Genomic DNA, 20820 nt, shown 5'->3' with positions numbered 1-20820 from the left:
ATATCTGAAGAAGCACCCCATCCTCAAGCTTTAATTCCATTTACTATGCCTACAAAGCTATTGCTTTAAAATTCTTCTCACTCGTTCTTGAAGTACAGACTCCTTTTAAGGCGCTCTTCTTTTTTTTAAAAAAAAAAATTTTACTTTTCCTTTTTCTCCCCAAAGCCCCCCGGGACATAGTTGTATATTTTTAGTTGTGGGTCCTTCCAGCTGTGGCATGTGGGATGCTGCCTCAGCATGGCTTGATGAGTGGTGCCATGTCCGTGCCCAGAATTTGAACTCGCAAAACCCTGGGCCGCCGAGGTGGAGTGTGCAAATTTAACCACTCGACCACAGGGCCAGTGCCCAAGGTGCTTTTCTAAGAATGAGACACCTTGGTAGAGAACTGGAAAGAGCATCATCAGTTTTCTAGTTATGTGAACCTGGATTTTGCATTCTATTGGCCAAGATCCTCTCGGAATCTTATCATTTTCGGTAAAATGGAGTGGATAATAATGCCTTGCTTATATTCTTTAGTGAGAATTGAAAGTAATAAATGACTCAAATGCTTTGCACTTTACTTGGCATATGGTGAGCTTTCAACAAATATTCTCATTATCCTAAAAGAATTCAACTTAACGATGCTTAGAGTTTTCCTTCTCTCAGCTGAGGTAAATATTTCTGCAAAGTGAAATTATAATCATTATTTTTTAATCTGTTTTGAAGTTACAATCTTTTGTGTGTGTGTGTGTGAGGAAGATTGGCCATAAGCTAACATCTGTTGCCAATCTTTCTCTTTTTGCTTGAGGAAGATTGGCCCTGAGCTAACACCTGTGCCAGTCTTCCTCTATTTTATGTGGGATGCCTCCACTGCATGGCCTGACAAACAGTGCTAGGTCTGCACCAAGGATATGAACCTCTGAACCGCAGGCCACAGAAGTGGAGGGAGTGATCTTAACCACTATGCCCCAGGGTGGCCCCCTTGAAGTTACAATCTTTAAACACAGGAACCCTTGAATAAATGTGTTTTTATGAATTCAAATATACTACTCTGTAATGCAGTCATTTTGAGTATCCTGCACAGCGATTGAACAAGCTTAATATACATAATTGAAATGAGAATGAAATATTAATTTCTTAAAGCACAATAAAATTATCTTCCAGTAATTTGGGCTTAGTCATTTTTTGCTTATTTTATTTTTGCTTTCTTTTTACTCTTTAAGTATAATATATATTATATATATGTGTGGGTATATATATTTATACACATATATACAAAATTGTACATATCCTAAGTATACAGTTTGATGAATTTTCACAAACTGAACCAATACTCAGACCTAGATCAAGAAATAGATCATAACCATTATCCCACAAGTCCACCTGTTCACCCTTTTCACCCTTTTAATCAATACCCCTCCCCCTACCAAGGGTATGTACAAATAGAATCATGGAATCATATAATAGCATTCTTTTGTGGTTGGCTTCTTTCATTCAACGTTATGTTTGTGAAATTCATCCCTGATGTTGCCGGTATCTGTTGTACATTCATTCTCTTAGCTGTCTAGAATTCCGTTGTTGAATATACCACAATTTATCCAGACTACTGTTGATTTCCCATTAGATTTTTAAGTTCCAGCAGCTTCTCTGATTGATTTACTAAAACTATAGGCATAACAAGACTAAAATCTTTTAACTGATATTAATAAAATATGTAGATCCTTTTCTTAATGGAATTCAACAGACATTTACCCAATGTTTAAAATGAGTAATGAGTAAAAGAGTAGTAGGCACTTCAGGGATGTAAAGACAGGACAATACTTCAAGTAGCTTCCATTCGAATGGGAGGAAGCTTTAGATAATACAGTGTTTTTTAATTTAAGGCAACTTTTCGTAAATACCCTTGGGGGATAAAGCAAGGTTATTGCATAGGAAGGAGGAAAGAAGGATGAAAGAAACGGTTCATGGATCTTAAAGAACATGTTAAAATATTTTATTAAAATCATCTTGAAAGGAAAATACCGTTGAAATTTGAATACTTCGAATTTGAAGGGCAATTCAGAGAAATAATGTTGCTTTTATACATAAAACTACTAAATGAAAAGCCCTTCAAAATATAATTAGTACTACAACCATCTTCTTGTGAATATATACCATTTGATACATAACCCATTGAGGTTAACCCAGCCAAAAAATGATGTTCCATAGAAAATATTGGTTTTGACTCAAAGTAAACAGTAAAAATGTTTTCAAATATTATTTTCCAATAAGGCACACTATAACATTCAGTTAGTATATAATTACTATTTCCAAAAGGCAGCTGAATAAGTCAATATTTTTGCTGTGATTCCTTCATAATTTAACATACTGTATTAAATTATACTGCTCGACACATATGATATATATGTATAAGTACCTGTATCATATTACTCTAAAATGCCTAGTCATTCACTCTACAAACATTTGCTGGGTATCAACTATATGAAAATCTCTATGCTAGGAACCTAACATGCAAAGAAGACTAAAACTGGGCACTTGCCTTCACATAGCTTTAATGAGGAGACAGACTAAAAGAATGAAAATAGCTTATGGTCACTGCCGAGATAAATGTATGCACACGGGGCCTGTGAGAGCACAGAAAAAGAGTAGGGAGGCCAGACTGGAAAGGAGAGGGGGAAACCAGGGAAGGCTTCCTGGAGCAGGTGACTCCTGAACAAAGGAAAAGACTTAAGGATAAGTGGCATTGAGCACTTTGGGCAATGTGGAGAAGGTAGATATTCCAGAGGGCATGGCTGGAAGAGAGAAGGCTGGGTCCAGCCCAGGATGGTTAGAACAATGGTGCTTATTGGTATTCGTGCCAGCGTGTAGCCAGGGGCCTGCCTGTATGCATTTCTCCCTGTCATTATTTTATTAAATACTAGTCTATTTTTTTATTCAGTGTAATCAACATACAGCTAAAATTATTTTTTTGTCCCTGAGTCCTGTGTTATTCCAGCTTCTGTTAGCATTGCAAAGAAGAGCCCTTTCTGGCATATCAAATTCCGAGGTGTTTCAAATTCTATAATCCTTCCGGAGTCTAGAACGAGCACCCTGCAATGTGAAAAGAATCCAGTCAGGTAACCTAGAATCAGTTTTCCAGTTCACCCTTTTTGTTCTTGCCAATGTCAGCTTTAAATTACTGTGTGAGTTACGCCACTACGAAACACAGGTACTGCTGAACTCAGGAAATATATCAAGTTTTCTAATATTCTTTTAGCACTAGCATATTCCTCTAATTATTTTGGGAAATATCTTCCATACTATTAGGGACAATTTTGTATCTCTTGGCACAGATACCATTCTTTGTTAGCGACAAGTAATTAGTGTGTTTAGGATGTTCGATAGCTGTCTCTGTAGAGATACATAGATTTGTTTTCTTTCTGAAAACAAATAAAGCCTACCTGTCTGAATCAATGACAGAGTGCAGTCTGTGAGCAATCGTCAGGATGGTGCAATCGGAAAACTCTTTCCTGATTGTGGTCTGCACCAAGTTATCGGTCTCAAAATCAATGGAGGCCGTTGCCTCATCCAAGACGAGAATTTTTGTTTTTCGAAGCAAAGCGCGAGCAAGACAAATGAGCTGTCGTTGTCCAACGCTGTTGAAAACAGTAGTAAAATAATTTCGACAACGGACTTCATAGTCACACATTTCCTGTTCTAAAATTTGGCTTATATTGTTATTCAATTTCTAACCCACACACTCACTCGTTCTTTTATTCAAGAAACATTTATTGAGTAATTGCCATATGCCAGACACTTGTCCAAGTTCTGGGAATAGAGTAAGGAACAAAACAGACAAAAGCCTTTGTCTGTGTGGAATTTACATTCTCATGAGGGAGACAGAAAAAATAAACAAGATAAATGAGCAAAATGCATAGTAAAAAGAATTCAAACACACAGAAAGGGAGGGTGTAAAGCGTGAGTGTGGGGTGGACATTTTAGATAGGTGTGCCAAAGAAATCCTCGCTGAGAAGTTGCCTTTTCCTTCAAGGCCTGAAGGATGTGGAGAGTGAGCCAGGCACATTTTTGGTGGAAACATTCCTGGCAAAGTGAACAGCACATTCGAAATCCCTAAGGCGGTCAGGCAGCTGGCCTGGTATATTCATGAAATAGCAAGGAGGCCAATGTCACAGAAAGAGAAAGGGACGGGGAGAGTAATCAAGGATGAGGTGTGCAGTGCAGGTTTGAGGGCATCCAGCTCACTTTCCTTAAGTCTCTGATCACACAAAGGGACTGTCCTAAGACCTCAAACAGCCAGGAGGAAAAAGGAGCCCTTACCACATTTTTTTAGGAAGAAGGCTATTAGAGTAGGAGTCTTTACAAAAGAAGATTCAATTAAATAGTGAGTTTTCATACTGCATTCTTCCTTTTCTTTCCCTTCACCAGCAGTTTCCCAGCCAGTGGTTACCATTTTATTCCTTGTTCTTCTTCGCTAGAGGGCATCAGCAAGGGTGTGCTTTGAACAGACCAAACAAGGTCCTTTGGGCTCGGGAGCCATTTCCCCTTGAAGCCAAGTCAAGTTTCTAAAGAGCCTGGAATGAATAATGTGCTCGGTTCTTAGCAGCTTACCTGAGGTTTTCCCCACCCTCTGAAATCTCATGCAGCAGCTTCCGGGGAAGGGACTGAACAAATTCTTTTAAGTGACACAGTTCCAGCACCTCCCACAGCTCGCTATCAGAATACTTGTCTAGGGGATCCAGGTTCATTTGCAGGGTTCCAGAAAATAAAACAGGATCCTAGAGAATAAAATAGTCACCGGTAATCCTACTGTCACATGAGGCATAAATGCATGTTGTTAAAAAATCAGACTCAGAAAATAAATAAGGAAAAAGCAAATGGTCAAACCTAAATAGTTATCAAATTCATTTTATATTTAAAACAAAAGCAGAAGAGAATCCGAATAAACTGGAATTCAGATTAAATCATTAAAAGCTTCCTGATTCTCTTTATCCTCCTCTTATTAACAATGTCAACAACAACCACAATAACAATGATGATAATATAGCTGCCATTCAGTCAAGGATGTATTATACAATAGAATAAAATAAATATAAAATATAATATGTAAATAATATTGTCAATCAGCACACCAGCCCAGGAGAATGGAAGTCAATATCCCCATGTTACAGACAGTGAACTGGAGGTTCCAAAGAGCTCTTGTCCAAGGTCACCCAGAGGCAAGTGGTTGAGTGGAATTCAAACAGAACAAATCCACGCTCTTTCCAATATGCCAATATGCTTGGTGAAACTACATTTTACTGCGCCTGTATTTACTTATAAGAAAGGAATGACAAATGTCTCTTTTCTCCACTACATTTCTTCCCTGCCAGAATTCTAGATTTTACTCAAATTTGTTTTGAAGGAAAATCACAAATACAAGTATATGTTTAAAGAATATGACAAAGAGATGATGGTATCTTAAGAGACTTTTAGAAGATAATAAAAAGATACCTCAAAAATGCTCAGCCTAAATCTCTGAAACTCAACTGAATGAGTCATCTTTGACTGTAGAGGCATGTTCTTGAGCCAATTTGCATACTTGTTAACGATCAAGTTCTTTTGATGCCACAGATTGAAAAATCAAAGGACTTGAGAAAAAAGATGTAACTGAATTACCATTCTTTTCAGTTTTTTTAAAATGTTTTTAAACTTCAAGTCAAGAGTCAAAATCCTACACTCAAACTACCAACTAAGCAAAACCCTCAGTATTTTTTTTTCCTTTTGAAAAATACCAATGTGTTTCAGTCTGACTTCTTCATTTGAATTTTACTTGCGTTTACTATTATGAAGGAAACTTGCAAAGTGATATGCCAGTTTTTCAAATAGATAAGTGCACTCATGAAAAGGCTTTAGAGTAAGAGCATTTAATGGGATTCAATTACAAAGCAATTTTTCATAATACATTTTAAATGATTTGGCTTCCAAAAATGAATTTATATGCTTGGAAGGAACACATCAAAAAAAAAAAGTTCACCTGGAGAAAGTTGAGAAAGACTACTGGCAAAAAGTCTTTACCTGTGGAATAATATTGAGTTTGCCTCGAAGGTCATGAAGTCCAATAGTCGATATGTCAATTCCATCGATAATAATTTTGCCTCCTGATCTCTCCAAAATTCTAAATAAGCAATTTGATAGTGTTGATTTGCCTGCTCCAGTCCTTCCCACAATTCCAATCTGTAACGAAATGATCATAAACGGTTCCCACAGTACTTTTTGAAAGGGAACAGGGCCTTTGCAATGACAAAATACATTAGGTGTCAGGTCAGCTATGATCTAATTTTGCCAACTAGAATAACTTTGACTGGCATGGAAGATGTAATATGACTTCTAAGGATCAGTCTTTATCTAGACACTCCTTACTCACTGGAAAGGTCTGGGCTAATGTGTGTGTTTTCCCCTAGTTTTTGGTAATTTAGTTACCACCTAACAAGAACACACCAGCAGCCCCAGGAGGAGCAGGTCATCCCGGAACCATCCCTGGACTAGTCAGCAAGGGTTCCGGGAAAGGAGACACTGATAATGGGGTGGTTTTTCTCCTTTCAAAAGGAGGCTTCTTTCTCCCACCTCCTCTCCCCAAACAAACAAACAAGAAACAAACAAAGGGGCTTAGAACCCTTTGCCAGATAAGCTAAAAAGTCTAAAGGAATGCCTCCAAATTTCCTTGGTATTAAAACAACTTCTGCATTAAAACTATGGAGGGTGGCCATGGATGATGTCTGAGGATCTTGGATTCCTGGGCAGAATAATCAGCTTGTCATAAACATCCCAGTGACTGAACATGTTCCTCTGGCCGTGAGAACAACAGCAGTCTCTTCTGGGTGCTGATTCGTGTCCTCGTGTTAATAGGAACGTTAGACAGAGAGAACATGAAGGCGGCTGGTTTGTCCTAATAAAAGATCTCAAATTTTAAATCTGAGAAACTACATCAGAAAAACCAGGAATCTGTTGAATTAATTGGGGTAATCAAAATCCCACAATGATTTCATTTGTTCCAAAAATATTGCCATCCTTGATGTCGCTGCAGTGGACCTGGTCTAGGGGGTTAGAAAAACAAATGTTTGGGGTTAAAAAAGACAGGTGTCTGAAAAAGGGAAAGTAGGACATTGTTGTTAATTTATTTTTTACTTTTATGTATTTGTAAATTTCTTATTAGGGAAATAATGTGTTTTTATAAAACATTTTGAGAAGTGTGGTAAAAAATATTGAAGAAAGTAAAAATTATCTCAAATCCCATCACCTGGAGAGAATCACTATTTATATTTTATAACTATTCCTCTAGTATTTTTGCTAATATGTATATCTGCTTGCTTTTTAAAACACAAAACTGATATACTTTCAACAGTTTTGCACATAGCTTTTATTAACTAAATGACATCTCAAGTATTTTTCCATCTCACTAACATTCTTGGAAAAGATGATGTCGTTGACTGTACAAATATTCTTTCCTATGGATTCATTGTATTTTAGGTAACTATTAGCTTATTGTCTTATTGTTGTACTTCACTGAATAGAGGAACTAAGAATAAAGTATACTACTACTGGGTGTATACCCAAAGGAAATGAAATTAGTATCTCGAGGAGAAATCGGTGCTCCCATGTTCATTACAGCATTATTCATGATAGCCAAGATATGGAAACAACCTAAGTGTTTGCTTCGGTACAAATGAATAAAGAAAAATATATATATATAATGGAATATTATTCAGCCATAAAAAGGAAAGAAATTCTGCCATTTGTGGCAACATGGATGAAGCTAGAGGACATCATGTCAAATGAAATAAGCCAGAGAAAGACAAATACTGTATAATTCACTTAAATGGGGAATCTCAAAAAGTCAAACTCATAGTACCAGAGAGTAGACAGTGGTTACTAGGGGCTGAGGGGTGGGGAAAATGGGGAGATATTAGTCAAAGGGTACAAGCTTTCTGTTATAAGATGAATAAATTCTGAGGATATAAACAATAGCATGGTGATTATAGTTAATAATAGTGTATACTTGAAATTTGCTAAGAAAGTAGATTTTTTTTTTTTGAGGAAGATTAGCCCTGAGCTAACTACTGCCAAATCTCCTCTTTTTGCTGAGAAAGACTGGCCCTGAGCTAACATCTGTGCCCATCTACCTCTACTTTATATGTTGGACTCTTATCACAGCATGGCTTGCCAAGCGGTGCCATGTCTGCACCTAGGATCCACCAGGCCAGCCCCTAGAAAGTAGATCTTAAGTGTTCCCACCACACCCAAAAAAATTCCTGGTAACTATTTGGTTCCTGGTATCTAACTAGCTGGATCGTGTAATCATTTCACAATACATATGTATATCAAACCATTGTTTTGTAAACCTTAAATATAGACAATTTTTGTTAATTGTACCTCAATAAAGCTGAAAAAATACTAAAATAATGTTCCACAATAGATTGTGAGAGATTTAAAAAATACATTTTTTATTTATAGAGGTAAAACTTATTCTGCACATATCTTTATTACTTTTATATAAAATTTGACCAAAGACCAACTTATACTCAATACCATATTATCTTTGGCCTTAACAATGAATGCATTCATATAAAAGGGAAAGTGAAACTTATGAAATATATATGGTACCTTCTCTTCCCCGTGAGTCTGGAAAGTGATATCTTGTAATGCTAAACCAAGGTCATCTCGGTATCGAGCCTGATAATTAATAAATTCCACTACTCCTTTATGGGGCCATTGTGATGGAGGCCTTTTAGACATTATCCAGGGCGCCTTAAAACAAAAAAAATTCTTTAAACTCTAATTACAATAACAACATATCTTTCCCTCTGAAAAAATAATTCTCACGCAAATTCTCAAACAAAAGCGATAAAAAACAACCTTTATAGATATTATGATTTTCTGAAAATAGTTTGAAATATTACCAACATAAAGCTTCTCATCTAGTTAGAAGAAAATATTAGAAATAAATTTAGAAATAAAATTAGAATAAAAGGCTGCCCATCTCCCACCAAGTTTTTAAGAAAAATCTTCTAAAACCCTATAAAGGAGCTGAGAGCAACCTGCCTGAAATTTTAGCTGAGGTGAGGACAGTTTGTCATTCATTCATTCCCCAAATACTGAGTATTTACTGTGCCAGTCAGTGCTTTACTTGCTGGAGACTCAGCAGTAAGCAAAAAAAATAACAATAAAAATTCTTGCCCTTAGGAAGCATGCATGCTGGTGAGGAGAGACAGAAAGGACCACATAGCATATGGAGAATGTTAGATGATTACAAAGCTTTGGAAGACAGGAAATACACAAGATTAGCGGACGTGGTGTCATTTTAAGTAGGGTGGTTAGGAAAGGTTTGATTGGACCTGATGAGGAAACAAGCCATGTGGATATCAGAGGAAGAGCTTTACAGGCAAAGGGAACTAGCTATATATGCTGAGGACCGGAGACGGGGCCCAGCTGGAACACTGGAGGAACAGTAGGAGGGAGAACGCACACAAGAGTACAGTGCCTGGACAGTGAAGCGAAGAGTTTTCACGAGAGAGAGTGATCACTAGTGTCAAAGGATAGGTCAGGTAGAGTGAGGACTTCACTGGGGACCACTGATGATCTTGACAAGGGCAGGTTCAATGACGTGGTGGGATTTAAAGCCTATTTGGAGAGGGTCCAAAAAAGAATGAGAAAAGAGGAACTAGAGACAGCAAGTACAGCCAACTATTCCAAAGAATTCTGCTGTAAAGAGGAGCAGAGAAATGGGGCTATAAAGGGGTGAATAGGGTTAACTGGACAAATTTATTTCTTCTACATAAAGAGTTTTTGCAATAGTATCTGTCACAACTTGCTTCAAATTACACAAAGGTGATTTTTTTTTAAAATGTGTGTGTGTGAGTGTACACACATACTTTATTATCTTTTTTCAATATGAAAAGAATATATAGTAATAGCAAAAAATTTAGAAAATAGAGAAAACAATACAATTTTATATCAGTCATCACATGGCAATGGGCTGAGCAAGCTGAATATTGGTAACCGGAAGTTGTGAAGATACACTATTCTTTCATGAAATTTGTATGAAAAAGGAAGTAAGACCTAGGGAAGAATCTAGAGGGAGATTCGCAGTTCAGGTAGGAGTTGGAGGATGCAGAAAACATTTTGGCATATTTACAGGCTGAGAGGATCCGGGGGTCGGGGTGCGGAGATGTAGGAATTAGAGGGCATGGTTAATGGAGCAAGGTCTGAGAGAAGACATAAAGGGCTATTACCAAAATACAAACATTTAGGCTTTTATTTGGATGAGGGGCACGTCTTCCTCAAAGTTATGAGCAAAAGAGGAATGTTTCACGAATATTTAGATACCTTTATAGGTGGATTGAAGATTACAGAAATTCAAGTCACCTTTAACATCTGCTCTGTTAATTCATGAAACTGAGAGGCAGAAGTGGCCCAGATTAGTAAAATATGCAGATAACTCAAATATTATACTCTGTCAGTAGCCGAATTCTTCTCCCTCCCAAATTATAGTTAATTAAAGGGAACAAAACAGACTGATTTATTCTCCTCCTTCCCATCCACAGAGATGCTAATGATGAGTAGTTGGAACAGAAGGTATAAGCAATAACAATGTAGCTAATTTAAAAATTGCATAATCAGACTTTAAATAATTATGAGATGACTATAATAGGACACTTTTCTCAATGTAAAATCCTCCCAAAGTTATAATCTTAGGTTGCATATTTTACTCAACATTGATAGAGGAAAAACCACTGTACCTTTTAAAAACAGGTGATCATATTTCATTTTTATGACATAACTGAAACAGGGATGTATCTTATAATTTATGGACTGTCCTAATTTAATTAGCAGTGAGGGTTTTTTTTCTACTTTAGTGATATATAGAATAACGGTGTATTTTACAATAGATTGGGTTTTTTTTTTCCTGCTTTATCCCCCCCAACCCCCGGGTACACAGTTGTATACCTTAGTTGCAGGTCCTTCTATTGTGGCATGTGGGACACCGCCTCAACGTGGCCTGATGAGTGGTGCCATGTCCGCGCCCAGGATCCAAACCAGCAAAACCCTGGGCCACCACAGCGGAGCACGCAAACTTAACCACTCGGCCATGGGGCCGGCCCCTAGGTTGCGTTTTGATTTCATTGAAATGCTGACTATTACAACATGAATTTGGAAGTGCAGGTTTTACTTAAAATTTATCTTTTTTTTTAATGTCAAATCATGGTGCATTACCATATCTTAATCCTGCATCCATTTATTGATTATTTAGGAATGCTTACCTCTTTATCCATATTTTCATATTCACAAACTCTTTCAATGGAAACTGCATTGGTTTCAATTTCACATGCTTTCCTTACCCAAAAATTCAGTGATTGAGTAATCTGGAGGGAAAAAAATCCCTAAGAGTTTAATGAATGTTCTTCAGTTTTTTTACGTAATATGCATAATACTTTATAAGGTTTCATTTTTCTGAGTTTTCATATATTTTATCTCTTCTGATTAGTTAACAACTTTAGAAGTAAGCACATTTATACATATACACGCATATATGTTTCTTTAAGTATACTAAACTCATGAATATCATAAATAATGGTTAATCGGCAGAAGATAGAATGAATACAGTTTGACACATATTAAAGGAGTCCATACTTGGTGTAAGGAATGATGAATATCAAGATTGATGAGATACGCGTCAAGAAATGTACATCCTAAATGAGAAAAAAAATTGTGCAAAGTGTTGCCTTTGGCATTCGTCACTATCTTCCATCAGAAGGAGGATTCTCCTAACTTTCTGACTACCCTTGTCTCCTTTTTTTTTTTAAACGCTACTCTCTTCTCACCCTATCCCCAAATATAAGTTCTCCAAGGTTGTGATTCAAACCTAATTCTGAAAGTCAAAAAAACCCTGACAGACAATTCAGTTTTTTCTTGAGTTTGGTACTAAACCATTTGATGGTCAACCTGACTTCAGCCGACGTGGGGCTCTTTAAAGTGCTTATTTAACTCTCTTAGGTGTACTTTCACATAGTTCACTGCAGAACGAGTAGTTCCTTTATGGGGTTCTGCCCCAGGCCCTGAATGTGTCTGTGTACCATATTTCCTTTCTAGAAGCCTAAATTCTGAAATCTGAAATGCAACAGGCCTCAAGGGTTTTGGATAAGGGATTAAGGGCATGTACCCAAATCATCTAGACTTTTCTTTTGAATAATGTGGAATTACATTAATCAGTTTAAGGGATTTTCTGTTTTACACAGGGGGCATGAACACACTCATATCACTAGTGCTTTGCCGTGTAATATAAAATAGGGCTTATAGGGAAAAACCTGCAAGCAAAGAAGAAGCAGAGCACACACTCTCCCCAGAGCTTGCATTATCTCCTTGCTTAGGCTGGGCAAGCTGGATGGACAGGCCACAGTGGAGAGGGGCCCTACTCCTGTTACCCTCTATAAAGCTACAGGATACTTGTGGGTTACTTAGCAACAGCAGGAGCTTCCTGGTCTGCTAGCACTCAGACTTGGCTAACAGTCTGTTCTTTCTGTGAGCTAACTTAGAACTGCTGAGCCAGCTTCCTGCTAGTAGGAAAAGAGAGGAAGAAACGAGCCTCCAGGGTCATCCAGATTTGTCTCTCATGACTTAGTTAATACAACCTATAATTCAGACAGGCAAAGGAGAAGAGTTTAATTAATTAGATTGTAAGCGTATCACATACCACAAAATCATTATTACTTACATTTAGGGCATAGGATATGGACAAACCAACTATTGCTGAATCTATAGAATCGCCAGCCAGCACAGCAAGCAGTGCAGCGAAGAACACCATTAAGTTGCCAAGAAATTCAAGTCTCACAGACAGCCACCTGGAACAATGGGATGTATTTCTGAACTGAGATGCAAAAGTTTTGGTGCACTTAGCATGAACTCTCCTCTGGGAAATGGAGAAGTAAACATCAAGAGCTGCTTTATTTTTTCCTCACTTACTTAGAACTCAATCAAACACAGGATCATTGCAATGATGATAGATTAAAGGATTCCTCGGCATGAAAATACGCTTTACTTTGCAGAACTGTGCTTTAGAACTTAATCAGAATTAAAAATCAAAAGGAAAGAAGACCAGCTAAAATGATGCACTGTTTTAAAATCCTATTGGAAAATCAATTACCTCTCCGATTACGTGCTTTGTTATATGATAAAATTAGTCTCTAAAAGTTAAAATGTGCTCCACTACAACTTAATATTTCATTTTTTCTCCTTTATGTGAAATAATAACTTCAAATTCAAAATATTATAAATAATCTATGCCAATAAAATATATTCCACAAACATAAAATACAACATAGAGTCTTATCATTAGTAATTCTAATAGCATCCTATACAACTTTTGAAAAACTTGGGACCTTATATTCATACTTTTTATATGAATATAAATAGATGTAATTTAACTTAAATATATTTTAAATACTAGAAATATTTAAAGCTTTAATCTTTCTTTTTTTTCTTTTTGCTGAGAAAGTTTTACCCTGAGCTACTATCTCTGCCAATCTTCATCCTTTTGCTCGAGGAAGATTTGCCCTGAGTTAACATCTGTGCCAATCTTCCTCTATTTTGTATGTGGGCTGCTGGGCCTCAGCATGGCCACGGAAGAGTGGTGGCGTAGGTCCCCACCTGGGAACCGAACCCAGGTTGCCAAAATGGAGTGCGCCGAACTTAAGCACTAAGCTGTGGGGCCAGCCCCTAATCTTTTTCTTTTTTAATTTGATGAAATGCCATTACAAAACAATATTTCTGTTCAGAAGTCAGTGAATAAGATACGTAAGAAGAGACTGGTCCTGGGCCTGGCCCCATGGCCGAGTGGTTAAGTTTGTGTGCTCTGCTTTGGCAGCCCGGGTTCACTGGTTTGGATCTTGGGTGTGGACCTAGCACCGCTCATCGAGGCATGCTGATGTGGTGCCCCATAAAGAAGACCTAGAAGAACCTACAACTAGGATATACAACTATGTACTAGGGGAGCTTTGGGGAGGAAAAAAAAGAAGAGACTGGTCCTGAAATAGATGTATTGATATGACTCACCTGTTTGAAATTACATTATTGTAGAAACAGACCAAATTCTCATTCACCACCTCTTTGTTCTGCTGGATGAACCTCTGTTCATGTGCAAATGCTCTGATGGTGGACACCCCCAATAAAGTCTCACTAAAGTGGGAAATGATGGGAGAGCGAGATGCTCCTGCCAACCGTCGGATCTGCCGAGAGCTTGCCACGTAGTACCTCTAATCAGAAGACAGAAAGAGGCAGTTTGATGGATGTAGCAGAAATTGCTTCAATGGTTTGAAAAAAGGCAGTGGGTTAAAGAGTGGTCCCAAAAGTTAAGTCCAAGTCCTAGCTCCCAGTACCTGTGAATGTGGCCTTACTTGGAAATTGGATCTTTGCAGATGTCATTAAGGATCTCAAGATGAGATCATCCTGGATTTAGAGTGGACCCTAAATCCAATGCTGAGTGTCCCTATAAGAGATAGAAAAAGAGAAAACACAGACACAAGGAGAAAGCCATGTGAAGACGAGACTGGAGTGATGTGTCTACAAGTCAAGGAAAATGCCAGGGATTGCCAACAGCCACCAGAAGCTAGGAGAGAAGTATGGAATAGATTCTCCCTCAGCGTGTCCAGAACAAACTGATACTGCTGACACCTTGATTTTGGACTTCTGGTCTCGAGAACTGTGAGAGAATAGATTTCTGTTGTTTCAAGCCACCCAGTTTGTTACAGGAGCCCTAGGAAATGAATATACCCTTATATTCTAGAGAGCACAACTAGAACATAATTGGACAAAATTTCACTTTGATAATGCTCTCAAATGTCTGTTTTTGAGCACCTAACATGGAAAAAGCTTTGTCATATGTTAAAAATATGATCAGGAAGCTAACCCATTAAACGAAGGAAGCAGACCAACTATATAAACAATAATATTATTGTAACTAAATATAATTACAGAAAAAAATTTCTTTATTTTTTTCTCTATGAAAAACACCAGTACAGTCACATTATAATTGGCTACTTCCCCTCTGACTTGGGTTGAGGACAATTGGGATGGGTGGAGACTATGGAGAACTGGAGGGAGCATGCCCTGAGTTAACTGGACCATCATGAATTAGCCCCAGATAATTGCTGGAAATGAAAATCAAACCGGAAATGAAAATCAACATTTGCCACAATCTTGCGATTTTTTTCAGGAAAATATTTGGGTCTGAAATTTTATGTAAAATCTCTGATTTTAATATGTCTTCATTTTGGTAAAAGCACTGAGCAATCTAAGCAAAAACATATCTGAAGCTACACATGGCCTGTCAGCTTGCAGTTTGCAAGCTCTGCTCTATGCTAATTGCTCTGGAGAATACAAAGGACTATGGCATTCTTGGGTTGCAAGGGGATTTAAGAGACTGTGTAAATCAGGGATTACAGTTTTGGGGTCATGGACCCATCTGAGTAGCTGATTAAGGGTAAGACAACTTCCCCTAGAAAAACATACATATGCATACACACTGAGAACTTTTTGTAACATTTAAATGCATTGCAGAAGCCCTGGAGTCCTTCCATGAAACTGTCCAGAGAGTTTAGTTTAAAAACCGTTGATCTAGATCAATGCTTCTCATACTTTAGTGAAAAGCAGCTGGAGGATTTGTTAAAACACCGACTTCTGGACCCCACCCTGAGAGAGATGCTTTATTTCCCCAAGCTTTATTAAGGTATGACTAACAAGTAAAAATTGCATGTATTCAGTTTGTAAAACATTACTTTCTTTAAGAGGTACAACCAGAGATTCTGATCCAACAGGTCTGGGGTGTGGCCCATGGTTCAGGGACCGCTCTTTGAGTAGCACTGATCTAAAGCAAACCTCTCCTTTTACAGGGGGAAAAAATGAAGCCTAGAAAGGGAAGTGATGTGCCAAACACAGGAGTCAGAAAAGTGACTAGAATTCAAGGTTCTTGAATCCATACTAAGGGCCCACCCAATCAGTTCCCCGAACAAGAGATGTTTTCTAGACTCTTCTCCACTCCTGGTCATCCTGTTACAGTTTAACAAACACAAGACTATCACATAAAATTTCATTTATGACATGAAGTGTTTTTTGGGTCTTGTTTTAGCAGATACAATTGATTCTCAATACCATCCCTCATTTTGTAGATTTATTTTTCTTTTGCTATAAGACATAGTGTCTGTCCCAGAGGATTTACAATCTCATTGAGAAGACAATTAGTGGTCTCCTAGAAAAAATAGCCTAGAAACTTAGCAGTATAATAATTCCATAATACCTGGATGAGTAAGATCTCTGAGCTATTTTGCTTGAGAATGCTTCACACAGAAAATGGAATATGACCTAGGCCATGAAGGGAAAGTAAGATCTAGACAGGCAGAGAGCATAGGGAAGACACACGAAATAGGAGGAATAATGATAGCACAGATGTAGAAATGAGAAACTGTTTAACATTCTGGTTTGAGTAGACTACACTCCAACATGAATATAAAAACTTAGGTTTTTCGGAAAGCATTAAATTATAAGAACTGCATCCCTTTGTGTAAAGAGCCTCAAAATATTTTTACATTTAAAACATGTACTAAGAAATTTCATTTTACACTGTAGCCTCATAGTGACATAAGTGTGGAATTAAAATTGGTCGACCACATTTTCACTGGAATGTAAAGATATATAAGTATCATGAAAGATTTGTTCATTTCTTCCAGCAGTAGTTTGCTGATGTCTGGGATAGCAGGACGAAAAGGCAGTATCTGTTTCCAAGTAACTTTCTGCCAAAATGTAAACAATATGCAGGTTTTGCGGTGGCCATAAAAATGCATGACTTAGTCCTCCTGCTGCAGGGAGCATAGTTGACTGACAGCCCAGCTGATGCCCCTCTGGATCCACTACGATATTAGCATGGAGGCCACTTTTCCCACAGGTTGCTCCCACCCATTGACTGGGCATGGCAGGGGATACTAAAGTAGCCCCATTCTGGGGACACATGGGAGCATCCAATGGGCATCATTGGTTGTGGACTTCCCATTCGTTCAACTGAACCTTTTATGGAACTGTTTTGTGCTCCAAGACTCTTCTTACCCGATTCTTCTTTCTTCTTCTCCCTCACGGGGATCAAGCTTGCATCACTGTCTGTGCCTCACTCAACTTTCTCCTGCTCCCTCTCCTTTATCTTTTACAGGCATTTCCCCTCATAATTCTCTAGTACATCTAATCCTTTCTTGGAGTCTGCTTCTTGGAGAACCTGGACTAACAGGTGGGTTAAGTGGGTCTGAAACTACATTTGACTGTGAACTTATAAGTTATTAATACACACAAAAACCCATGTACTTACTTGTATAGCGAAATAGAGGAAAACCAAAGGAATAACCCCCAGAATGAAGAGTGGTAAAGCTCCCACAATGACCAAAACCGTTCCGATAACATCCAACGTACAGTTCACCCAGGTCCGTAAGTAGTAATGGAAACGCATATCAATGATAAACATGTCCTGAAAAATTTGATATCAGGTCACTTTATTTTTAACATTTCATTATTTAAAATGAGGGGAAGGAGAAATAGATCATTCAATGTAAAAATAGAAAACACTTACCTAGATGTAACAATCTGATGATTAAATAAGTCTAACTACATGATCTTTGCCCACACCAACCCACATCCATATATTTTTCTCCTGCATTGAACTGTAATAGTTAAGAGGGTGTTCTAGTAACAAGATGCCTATGATCAAGAAATTCACATTTCCCAATGACAACTACACGGCACTTAATTTATATGATCAAAGTCTGACTCTCCTAAAAGAAAAAAGAGTTCCAAACCCAGTAGTTGTGTGTTCAGGGGCATTGGGCTACCATTATTTACTACTTATAAATTGTAAAACACTCCTGGGGCATTCTTATCCTTTGAGAACATTTCCAACAGCCTTCTTGGGTAGGGGGATCCTAAAACAAAAGAATCTTCATTTACAAAATTAAAAGCTGAAAGATGGAAGTGGATGAAGGGAATGAGAGAAAGACAATGGGAAGGTCATGCATCAGTTCACACTTCGTTGCATCTAACTTAATCAAATCCATGTTTGTGGTATAAGTTATGACCTAAGAGATATCAGAGAACAGGAAGACTGAATCTTAAAGGAATGAACTACTCTGTTTAGGACAAAACTGATACATAGAGTAGAGATGGAATTTTATTAATTCTGTCTTGCTTTGGGATTTCGCTGATTATCTCATATACCAAATAATGTAAGAAAATCATATTCATATGTAACTTCCTGTCTTTAGAACATACTTTCCCATATTCTTATCTGTTTAAGACCCAATCATCTCACATATATTCCTGTATAAAAATCACAGTTATTCAGTAGGGTTATAGAGAAATGTCCACTGAGAGGGATAGAATTCTGGTGATTAAGCTCTTCTGTAAATTTTCAAAGAACAGTGTGTACACTGGTATGATTAAGTGAGATTTAATATTCTATCAAGCATTTATTACGCTAGGTACTTTCATTTATATTTTCATGTTTTATCCTCATTTCCCCCCATAGACACACCATTTTTTTTTTACATATGCACATAAATACATTGCCATATTTTAAGGTTATGGACCTGCACTGTCTAACACAGGAACCACTAGCAATATGTGGCTATCGAGCACTTAAAATGTGGCTACCGCAAACTGAGATGCACTGTAAGTATGCAATACAAGTCAGTAAAAAAAGAATGTAAAATATTTAGTTAATAATTTTGCATTGATTAGAGTTTGAAATAATATTTCAGACATTCTGTATTAAATAAAATAAAGATTCTAATTATTTCAACTGTTTCTTTTTACTTTTCTATTGTGGTTACTAAAAAATTTAATGTTACCTATGTGGCCTGCATTATATTTCTATTAGACAGTGCAATTATAATTGCTTAATAGTGAACACACTGGAGAAAACCATATAGATAAGCAGAGACACTCTGGAAATATGCAACCATCCCCCATTCACCATAAACAAGTTGATAGCTATCTTAATAAAATGCTTAAAAATTCAGATATCTCCAAATAGACTTACATTTTATTCCTCCTCTCAGCGTAAATCACTGATTCTCAAACTCAATGTGTATAGGAATTAGAGTTGTAGACATCAAAGCATACATACTTTTTGGGTTCTTTCAGCAATTTGCAAGAGCTATTTTAATTATATGTGTAAGATGTGACTCTGTTATACGTCAATTATAAATGTCCCAAGAATTAGACATAAATTTAACAATGCAATCTATACTAAACACGATCCCATCTTTTTAAGATGATTGTTTTTACAATGAGATTATAAGGTACTAAACATGGATCATCATCTTTAGGGCATGTTATTTAATAAGGTACGTCTTTACTTACCTTGGTGAACCGATTGATGATCTGGCCTATGGGATTGGTTTCAAAAAACTGAAGTGGGAGGTGCAGTACATTATCCAACAGCTGAGCATGCAAAGTTCGAGAGGCAGCCAGGGACCCCCTGGTGAGTACATAGGCCCCAGAGCAGACAAAGAGACCTAAACACAAATTGATATCAGGAGCACATCAACATCTTAAAGGAATTTTATATTTTAACTCTCAAAAGGTTGCTTATAATCGCATCCAGTTTGTAATGGAAAACTCAAATATCAAACTTAAAATTGTGTGATTGTGGACCAAACTAAGTATAAATGTATACGGTATGCTGAAAATAAATAGAACACTCTGATGGGTGGCCATGCAAACAGAGCAGGGCTATCCTCATTCATGGCCATAGGTTCTAGAGAATGCACAGGAGAGATCACTCAGGTTCACAGAATTTTAGCAACCTATTAACTTTATGATGTCCTGTGAATCAATGTGGTAGTCACTGAAGCTGCAAGCCAAATGATTTCACTTCTCCCAGCTCCCAGGTCCATGGGAGAGTTGCACTTTCTGGCCTCCTTGTGACTGATGGAACCACATGAACAGTTCTGAACCATAAGTTGAGGCAGAAACAGTACACGATACTTCCAGGTTAAAGCGTTTAGTTGCTGGCGTCAGACCTGCTCAAGCTCCCATTCCCGTTGTGCAGTGCCTACCAACATTGAAAATGGTGATTGGATTGCTTCTTCAGCTTGGGTCACTAGAATAAGTAAAGTCCCTTTCCTGACCCACAGTGGGCACATGGTATGAGTGAGGAGTAAACATTTTTTGGTTTGTTCAGCTGCTGAGATTTGGTTGGTGGGAGGGTTTTTCTTGCAAAGGCAGAAAATATAAATAGTAAACATGGAGCTTTGGCGGAAGAGGTTGGAAAACAGTTATTAGCATCTGTTGACTGTTAGCTGCATTTGACAAAATATGACAAGAAAGAGACTCATAAAAGAGCTGTCCAGGTGTGTAAGAAGAAATAAAAGGACAAAGAGATCCCGAACTGGGGAACTTGGAAGGCAGGAAGAAGAAATGTTTCAACACAATGACTGGTTCAAGGATGGATGTGTGACTCAAATTGTTTCAAGGAAAGTAGTTTCACGGATTTCTATGGAAGGAAGTTCTTTGAAAAAGAACATTTCCATCACCACGTGAAGCCTGAGAATTAAGCCAACAAGTAGACCTGATAAAGACAGAGTAGTGGACACTTCATTTGAGCCCTGGGATCAAGTGTGTTTAAAGACTTATGTCTAGACTTCTCAGTTTGGGGAGTCAAATTTCCATGTTTCTTAAGCCAGTCTATTCCTGTGTCTTAGGGGATGCACAATTGCTCCATTGCATTCTAATATACAAAATTGCGAACCAAAGTGTGTTACCAATATGATTCTT

The 20820-nt window shown here is 37.6% G+C and overlaps 1 protein-coding gene across 1 annotated transcript in view; it reads right to left on the bottom strand.

The window, feature by feature from the left end:
• Window positions 1-1942: 1942 nt before the first annotated feature.
• The window catches only part of LOC106848022 (multidrug resistance-associated protein 1-like), an 82059-nt gene continuing 63181 nt past the window's right edge, over window positions 1943-20820 (bottom strand). Inside the window, exons 19-28 of the mRNA XM_014867647.3 lie at window positions 19405-19559; window positions 17360-17515; window positions 14065-14264; window positions 12728-12854; window positions 11277-11378; window positions 8620-8763; window positions 6034-6192; window positions 4588-4754; window positions 3420-3614; window positions 1943-3069 (exon numbers count right to left, since the gene is read on the bottom strand). Of these exons, the coding sequence (XP_014723133.2) occupies window positions 2940-3069; window positions 3420-3614; window positions 4588-4754; window positions 6034-6192; window positions 8620-8763; window positions 11277-11378; window positions 12728-12854; window positions 14065-14264; window positions 17360-17515; window positions 19405-19559 (1535 nt within the window). The 3' untranslated portion in view covers window positions 1943-2939. The remainder of the gene's footprint in view (window positions 3070-3419; window positions 3615-4587; window positions 4755-6033; window positions 6193-8619; window positions 8764-11276; window positions 11379-12727; window positions 12855-14064; window positions 14265-17359; window positions 17516-19404; window positions 19560-20820) is intronic.

The sequence above is a fragment of the Equus asinus genome, chromosome 18 (genome assembly GCF_041296235.1).
Source record: "Equus asinus isolate D_3611 breed Donkey chromosome 18, EquAss-T2T_v2, whole genome shotgun sequence".
Taxonomy (NCBI): Eukaryota; Metazoa; Chordata; class Mammalia; order Perissodactyla; family Equidae; genus Equus; species Equus asinus.
This window is presented reverse-complemented; position numbering and strand designations above follow the sequence as displayed.